Below are 9,457 nucleotides of genomic sequence, written 5' to 3'. Positions count from 1 at the left end.
CCACACTGCATTCCTAAGCACTGGAGTGCAGCTTTGGTGCAGCTTCCAGATTCTTAGGACCCATGCATCATTTAAACAGCATACCTCCAAAGACACCCGAAGCAGCTTTATTTTGGCAGTCTGTAACAGGCCTTAGCTTTCTATATGGCAAGTTGACAGAAAATATGAGGCGATATTAAAAATTAAGCATATTAGAATTTAATTTAAATTTATGATCATTTATGTTAAAGAATAATGTTTAACTAAACTAACCATTTGCCAAAACAAGGCCAGTACTGACAAGTACAAGTGGCCAGTACTGACAACACAAACTGACTTCTTATTTTTATGTATAACATTGCTAATTTGTGTCATTTAATGACTTTGCAATAAACAAAAGCTAATAATCTAAAGAATAAACCTGTACAAGGCAATAATAATAAAAAGGCCATTCAATATTTCTCTCTGCCTACACACAGAATTTAACACTACTAATAAAGTGTATTTTATTGCTCACTTTAAAATTCAATAACACTACCATGGTATCAGTCTAGCTGTTTTCCCTTGCCACCTGCAACCATTTCAACAGATGTCAAATCCATATATTTTGGAGAGAAATTTTACATGGCAAACACTTAGAAAAGCTTTAAGTGAATTATTTTTTTTAAAAAAGAAACTTCTGAATTAATAAACATTCATTTAAAATGTTCAAAGCAATCTTATCAAGCTGAAACCTCTTTTGAAGTCTTACAGAACGATGCAGCCGGGGTATCCAAAGGAATGCTGAAACAAGAAGATGTGAGAACTGCTGGAGAAATGTTGATGTTTTTTCCCTATCTCCCATCATTATTAGAAATATGGAAGCTGCAAACCAATCATAGCTTGCATATCCTCCCTCCAGACCACCTGATGATATATGTTAAGGAAACTTATTCACTAAGTATTAAAAACCCTTTCAACCACAAATTCTTAAGCTATTTTAGCAAACATTTGGGGGGAAAAGACAGAGGCTATCATATATACCATTATGTCAAACTATACAAGTATGATCACACACATCTTTTCATGGTTCTTGCTAAACACAAGTATGTATTTGTAGAACATGCATATTGATCTGTTTTCTATACTACAATAAATACAGAAATAATTATAGGTACAACTGTTGTAGGCAGAAATAAAAGTGTGGATTAAAGAGCAATTTTTGAACTATATAATAAAGAACATTACATGAAGTTCTTGCATATATAAGGATAAGTTTTATCAACATGCTATCTTAAAATTCATGAGAACACAGGAACAATTATTTAGATGATTATACTGACTAAAAACATGGTGAAAACTAACAGCTTTAGAAAAGGATACGTAATGATGTCTCTATGAACACATGTTGTTGTTGTTTCAAATATTTCTCACAATTCATTAGTACTTGGGAAAGATCATTTTCAGCATTTTCTCCTAGGAGGTTCAAATGTTTACCATAACTAAAGAAATTTAAATAAAAAACACAAGCTTCAATCAGAAGCAAAACACATTTTCATTTAAATATTTTTTTTACCAACCAGAGCACTTCAGATATTAGTGTAATTTGTACCCCATTGGAGGCAGTGTCCTCTAAGGAAGCAGTAACTGATGTTATATTTAGAACAAATCTTCACTTAAAAATATGTCCGCAGCTACTTCTTTCTGACTTTGCAAGCTTTTTCAGGCCAAGTATTACTATGTAATCCTGTATCACTATGTTCTACAGAAGTCAATATCTTGTGTTCAGGAAGTGCTACACCAGCCCAATAGTATTTTTAACTTTTTTTCCTGTACTCTCAACTATATCACATCTCATGTTCTTTTCAATGCCCACCAATTACTGGTTAAAAACAGTTAAACCAAGCTCATAGAGTGACATGATTTTTGTAAACTTGTCTTATCTTCAAACTTTATTCAGAGGTCTTGAACATGACACAGAGATGCTAGTAATTTCTGTAAGACACAAAAGGTTTTAAAAACCTCAAATCATTCACTACCTTGATAAAATTATTCTCTCCACTACAGATAACCTCCAGTAATGTAATAAGTTCAATGTACAGTTTGGGTATTGCTGTTACACTAAGAAACACTGTAATACCAAACTTTCCAACTTCAGTAGAGAGGGTATCAATGGACAGCAGATGGCAAAAGAAGTTGAATGCACATTACGTTGCAAATTCCCATCTACAACTAGAGTATGACAAAAATGTAAACAGGCATAATTTACTGCACAATGAAAAAAGCCAAATTATTTCTGTTTTTTGAACCCTGGCACTTTCTCCAGCCATCATATACGTGGATGCATGTGTAGACTCAATGTGCCTTTCTCAGCTACCTGAATTATGCACATGGTCATTCCTGAAGGCAAAACATCAAAATGTGGCACAACCAACAATACTGTGATGCATTTTCCAATGCAAACTGTCAAAACAATTCTACTAACCTGATGCTATCATGTGCCCCAATCTGTTCTTTCAATATAATAAATTCAATTCAATTAAATTAATAGAAAATAAAATAAAACAAATGAAGAGCTACAGCATGAAGAAATAAAACTATTTGAAAAAGCAAGATATATCATTTGGATTCTTTGTGGATATACAAGAGCTTGGGGAGGCAAAGAAGAAAATGGGAAAATATACATGACCAGGTTTCACAAAACTGCCTTCTATAAGCAACAATAATGAAACAGGACATGCAAAAGACATACATTTCACCCCCTTATTCCTAGCCTAAGATTTAAAAGGACAATATGCTGAATTAATGGATTAGAATGATTGAGGTCATTCAAGGAAATACAAATAAAATATAAACATGGTAGTATTCATGGTTTCACTAAATGAATGAACGTATTCAAGGATGAAGAGGAAGATTAGTTGGCTTCAACATGATTAATATGAATTTATTTAAACATCTGCTATACAGTGGTACCCCGGGATACGAATGCGCCGGGTTACGAATTTTTCGGGATACGAAAAAATCCCATAGGGATTTATTGCTTCGGCTTACGAAGGTTTCTTCGGGTTACGAAAAAACCGCGGCGCTATTTTCCGCCACCGGAGGGCAGCAGAGAGCTATTTTTCCATTAGCGCCTAAGGGAATTCGGCTTACGAAGGTATTTCGGGTTACGAAATTAACCGCGGAACGAATTAATTTCGTAACCCGGGGTACCACTGTAGTATCATTTTAATAAGTATATACATTGCATTGCTTCATTACTCACACTAGAACAAACTGACAAAATAGCAGCCTACATTATAAATGTTTTAAAGAGTGAGGCTAAGAACGAGAACTCTTTAAAAGGCACTTCTTCCTATGAGAAATAACTGGAGGGAAGCAATAAATTCCTGTTATATATTTCATGCAAAATTCATGGGGTTGCTAGTGACTTTGAAAGGGTGTGCGTTCTACATACCTAAAGGGACACTTTCTTCTCTTAAACCATAGTGCGATTTTTAAGCAAGGGCACTATGAATTCTCATCTAGTACAGTCAGCCCTTCTTATACACGGATTTCTTATACACGGATTCAAGCATACACTGTTTGAAAATGTTCAAAAAAGTATGAATTTCAAATATCAAACCTTGATTTTCCATATTTTATAAGGGACACCATTTTGCTATGTCTTTATATTTAATGGGACTTGAGCATCCACAGATTTTGTTATCCATGGGGGATCTTGAAACCAAACCCCAGCGTATAACAAGGGTCCACTGTATACACCAACCCTAACAGCTGTGTAGAAACTTTGGCGGAAATATTGATGGATTTTGGAAAAATATCAGGTCTAAAAGTGAATAAAGACAAGACAACAATGTTGATAAAGAATATGAATGAAAAAGAGAAAAAAACAATTAGAAGACCAATGTGGGTTCAAAGTTGTAAAGAAGAGCAAATACAGTGGTACCTCGGGATACGAAATACCCAGGTTACGAAATTTTCGGGATACGAAAAAATCCCATAGGAAAACATTGTTCCAGGTTACGAATGTTTTTTCGGGTTACGAAAAAACTTTTGGTGCTTTTTTCGGCTTTTTCGCACGGAATCGCGGCTTTTCCCCATTAGCGCCTATGGCAATTCGGCTTACGAAGGCTTTTCGGGTTACGAACGGTGCCACGGAACGAATTAATTTCGTAACCCGAGGCACCACTGTATCTGGGAGTCACCTTAACAAATAAAAATGTTGATCTATTCCATAATAATTATGAGAAGGTATGGGGAGATATAAAGAAAGACTTGGATAGGTGGGGGGAAATTCAGTTGTCCTTGATGGGAAGGATATCGGTAATTCAGATGAATGTGTTACCTAAAATCTTGTTTTACTTTCAGACATTGCTGATACGGCATGTTTTCAAACCATTGGACATATGGCAAAAAGATATTGTAAAATTTGTATGGAATAGAAAAAGAGCCAGAATTAAAATGAAGATACTCTGTGATGTTAAGAGTCGAGGTGGTATGGGTCTGTCAAATTTAAAAATTTATTACTTCGCAACAGTATTTTGTGGTTAGCATATTGGCTAACTTTGGAAGATGAAAAATTGTTAAATTTGGAAAAAGATAAATTAAGACTTGGTCTTCATGGGTACTTATTTTACAATAAGGAAAAAATACATAAAGATTGTAAGAATCATATATTAAGGAGAGCAATGTTAAAAGTTTGGGAAAGACTAAAACCAAGATTATGTAGTAAAATCCCCCAAAGTTGTTCACCACATGAGGCCTTTTTCGGAAAAGAAGGCATTTCCAAAATAAAATGGCTTAGATATGCTGATTTTTTAGAAGAAAAACAAGGTGAATTAGAGATAAAATCTCAAAGGGAGTTAGAGGAAATTGGCATAAGGTGTCACTGGTATTTGTACAGGCAACTGAAAGAAAGATGGGAAATGGATAGGAAATTAATAGGAATTCAGAGTCAAAAAACAGAATGGGAAGTAATAATAAGTAAGGGGGGAAAAAGAAATTATGAGACTATATAAAATGTTACTGACTTGGGAAACCGAAGAAGAAAGTATCAGGCAGAGCATGGTGAGATGGGCTCAGAATATGGGATACAATTTAGATTACAAAAAAATGGGAATATATCTGGACTAAAGGTTTAAAATATACAGTCAATCAGGAATTGAAAGAAAATATATATAAGATGACATATAGGTGGCATTTGTCACCTCAAACAATTTCATATATGTATAAAGGAGCAAATCCAGAGTGCTGGAAATGTAAGAAAACGACTGGCACATACTACCACATGTGGTGGACATGGGACATAGCAAAACAATATTGGCTGGGTCTACACAGAATAATAAAACTGGAATTAAAAATCCATATATCATTTCTGCCCAAAATTTACTTATTGGGTATGATTAGTGATGAATTAAAAAATCAATAGGGAAAGTTATTGTTTTATTCATTTGCCTGTGCAAGAATCGTCTACGCTAAGGAATGGAAATCTAAATATGCTCCGTCGATGAACAAATGGTTAATTAAGATGTATGAAGTGGCAGAAATGGATAGACTGACATGTTGGTTGAAGGATAAAAATGAAGAAACTATTAAAAAAGACTGGCAGCTACTTTATGCTTTATTAAAGAAAAATGGTTGAATGTTATGATATTATGAAGAAATAAGATGTCATTTTGAAAAGATATAATGGCTATGGATAAAGTAAGACGCTTTAGTAAAGTAAAAAAAATATTAAGTATTATTGTTTGATTTAAATTAACAAGATCAAAAGCCAAGAATAAAGATGTTTTACTCAAAGGAATTTTAACATAGGGATGGAGAAAGAATATGAGAAAAGAATAAAGCTAAAAGTGAAAGAAGGAGACTAAGAATTTATGTGAAGAAAAGTATTTGGAAAACAATGTAAAGATACATCAAAACAAAAATAACAAAATAAGGAAGGAGACCAGGCAGTAGGAAGTTAACTGGATGTTATATGTAATTTTAAATAGACTGTAAGTGGTGTGTGTGATGTTTCTTTATTTGTCACTTGTAAATTTATGTTGTTTTGATGATGTAATGTGATGTGATTGTATGGTGTTGTAAGTAGAAAATAATAAAAATAAATTAAAAAAAAACAGAGAAGCATGTATAGTAGATGTCATGGAGTTACAGGATTCTATTCAGAACTTAGTCATCTTGTCTGGACTAGCTTCTGGTGCTTAATGACAACTAAAGTGTTGAGAGCTGTTTCTAAAAGATGAAATTTAATTAATTTTGAAGTCTAATTTTTATAATTATTTTATTATTTTATTTTATTTTATTATGGATTTTACCTTTAGGCCTTCTCTTCATATAAATTCTGACATGACAAATCCAACCATGACATAGATATTTATTACTTAGGGTTTTTTTTTCCCACCTCTGCTTTCTCCTCCCCTCCCTTCTACCTTTCTCTTCCTCCTTCCCCTTTTCTTCTCCCACTATTCATTTTGATCTTTCTCCTTCCTTTCTTTTCTCCTGAGATTCTCTTTTATCCATAGCTACATGTAGATTAGTATAAGTGCTTGTGCATATTTCTTGTCCATCATTGTTTAAAGCTCCAGATTTTTATTTTTTAGTAATCCATGTGCCCTCTCCCCTCCATTCTTGGATCAGGTATCAGAACCTCAAGGAATTATATGGATTTAAAATGAGATTACCTTCTAATCACAAGGCAGTCACAGAGCAAATTTGTCTTTGTGAGCTAAACTATGAAATCCAGTACCTTTTATTGCCTCCATTGAACAAAAGTGTGATCTAAAATATGCACTTTGTAATTTAAACAGGAGATCCCACCTAAACCACTAGCAAAACATAATTAATCTATGTCCAGAAATGTGTTCAGGCATTAGTTTGCTGTTTGTTGGCATCCTATGTAATCCACAATTTTATGTTATGGTGAAACAGGCAAAAAAGATGGCTATGAGAGGCATACATAAGGGGGTCTGGGGGTGCTCCTTGACTCGTCGCTCCACCTTACATCTCAAGTGGATGCGACAGTCAGGAACATCTGTTATCAGCTTCGACAGATATGCCAGCTGCGTCCCTACCTGGGCCGGAGGGACCTTGAAACTGTTGTACATGATCTGGTAACCTCTTGCTTGGATTTCTGCAATGCGCTCTACATGGGGCAACCCTTGTATCATACCCGGAAGCTGCAATTAGTGCAGAATATGGCAGCCCGACTGGTCACTAATACATCTAGGGCCAGTCACATAACTCCAGTGCTTAAAGAGCTGCACTGGCTGCCTATTCGCTTCCGGGCGCAATACAAGGTGTTGGTCATTACCTATAAAGCCCTAAATGGCTTGGGCCCAGGGTATCTGATGGACCGCCTCTCCCCATATAATCCACCCCGCACCCTCAGATCATCTGGGCAGCAACTTCTAAGAGTTCCGGAGGCCAGGTTAGTTTCTACTTCCAGGAGGGCCTTTACGATCTCGGCCCCCAGCCTCTGGAACTCGCTGCCCATAGAGCTCCGCGCAGCCACCTCCCTACCCCAATTTAAGAAGGGGTTGAAAACTTATTTATTCGAGCAAGCCTACCCCTGAATACTTCCTCCCAGAATGCGTACTCACCTCCCCCCCTTCCCTCTGCCAGCATTAGACTGGCACGAGGTTGTAATGTTTTTAATATGTTTAGGTTTTTAATTGTGATATGGTTCTTTGTATATTGTATTTGCTTGATGTATATTGTACTGTTAATTTTGTTGTGCACCGCTTTGATTTGAAGAAGGGCGGTATAAAAATAAAACTTTTATTTATTTTTTATTTATACCTTACAATGGTCTTGTGCATTCACCATGAAGTGATGTAGGCAAGAGTCTTACATTCTATGATGATCTCTGCTTACAAACACACTGTGAATACAGTGCACTAGATTAAGCCCACACTGTGTGCATTGATTGACTCCAAGAACTTTATCTACATAAATTAGTTTGTTTTCTATTATAGGAATTAAACATTTTTGCAGACGATTTTGAACAAGTACATTAATGAACAAATATATTAAAGTAATCCTTGTCACTATTCAACAAAGAATATCCCTGTTCATATCAGAAGCAGGTAATTAGGGTTAATGCAGCCAGATGATTGCCACTTACTTTGTCCAGGAGCAAAATACAACAACAGTGTCTTCCATACCACCCAGTTACAACACTTTGACACCAGTTAAACTGCCATGGAACCATCATATGAAATTCCATGAAAAGTAATTTCAAATTATAAATCCCAGTATGGTATAGGACAGAGTCATGGCAATTAAAGTGGTATCAATGTGCTGTAACTGGGTAGCATGAAAGAGACAAAACAAAATGCAAAGCCTTAGGAAACACATTTCATATGTCCACACAAAATGTAACAGGAAACAACAATATCCTATTTGATTAACTCTAAGACTAGTAATAGCTATATTGAAAGTCAATGTTTTTTTTCTAGCCATGACATTTGTTTCCATTTCATCACTAGAAAATGTCTGGGGGTCCCACACAGGTCCGTCCTGGGCCCAATGCTATTCAACATTTTTATCAACGACTTGGATATAATAATAATTATTATTATTTATTTCTAACCCGCTTTTCCAATAGATCAAAGCGGGTGACAAGCAGAGTGCAATATACAATTGCAACAACAACAGCATCAATAAAAAACAGTTAAAAGCAGAATTTAAAACAATTATACACAACGTTAAAATACAGGATAAAAACGTACAAACTAGCTGATTCAGCTTACATGTGCAGTGTGTTAGGGGGGAGTACAGGTAATTACACTGTCTGGGGGAAGGCTTGTTTGAAAAGGAAGGTTTTTAACCCCTTCCTAAATTGGTCAAGGGAGGTGGCTGAGCGGAGCTCGCCGGGAAGAGAGTTCAAGGGCTGTGGGGCCGAGATGGAATAGGCCCTCTGAGCTGTTACAGTATATTTTGTGTCTGGAACTCTCAATAGTTGCTTCCCGGCTGACCTGAGAGCGCAGGACAGATTGTATGGGGAGAGGCGGTCCTCCAAGTACCCTAGGCCCAAGCCATTTAGGGCTTTATAGGTAATAACCAACACCTTGTATTGCGCCCGGAAGCAAATAGGCAGTCAATGTAGATCTTGTAAAACAGGTGTTATATGGCTGGTCCTGGAAGATCCAGTGACCAGTCTAGTTGCCATGTTCTGGACCAGTTGAAGCTTCCGAGTTTGATACAAGGGTTGCCCCATGTAGAGCGCATTACAGAAATCCAACCGAGAGGTCACCAGAGCATGAACCACTGTTTCAAGGTCCCCCCGGCCCAGGTAGGGTCGCAGCTGGTGTATCAACTGAAGCTGATAACAGGTGCTCCTGACCATCGCATCCACCTGAGGTGTAAGGTGGAGCGACGAGTCTAGAAGCACCTCCAGACTGCGAACAGAGTCTTTCAAGGGGAGCGTGACCCCATTCAGGACAGGTGGACAAATATTCATCCCCGGACCCGGGGAACCTATAACAAGCACTTC

General features: G+C 36.5%; 1 protein-coding gene across 1 annotated transcript in view; it reads right to left on the bottom strand.

The window, feature by feature from the left end:
- Window positions 1-9,457, bottom strand: part of TBC1D32 (TBC1 domain family member 32) — a 107,007-nt gene that overhangs the window by 17,996 nt on the left and 79,554 nt on the right. The window contains exons 30-31 of the mRNA XM_042457025.1: window positions 1,342-1,505; window positions 731-885 (exon numbers count right to left, since the gene is read on the bottom strand). Of these exons, the coding sequence (XP_042312959.1) occupies window positions 731-885; window positions 1,342-1,505 (319 nt within the window). The remainder of the gene's footprint in view (window positions 1-730; window positions 886-1,341; window positions 1,506-9,457) is intronic.

Source organism: Sceloporus undulatus, chromosome 1 (genome assembly GCF_019175285.1).
Source record: "Sceloporus undulatus isolate JIND9_A2432 ecotype Alabama chromosome 1, SceUnd_v1.1, whole genome shotgun sequence".
Lineage (NCBI taxonomy): Eukaryota > Metazoa > Chordata > Lepidosauria > Squamata > Phrynosomatidae > Sceloporus > Sceloporus undulatus.
The sequence above is the reverse complement of the archived record's forward strand: the minus strand, read 5'-3'. Positions and strand labels throughout refer to the sequence as shown.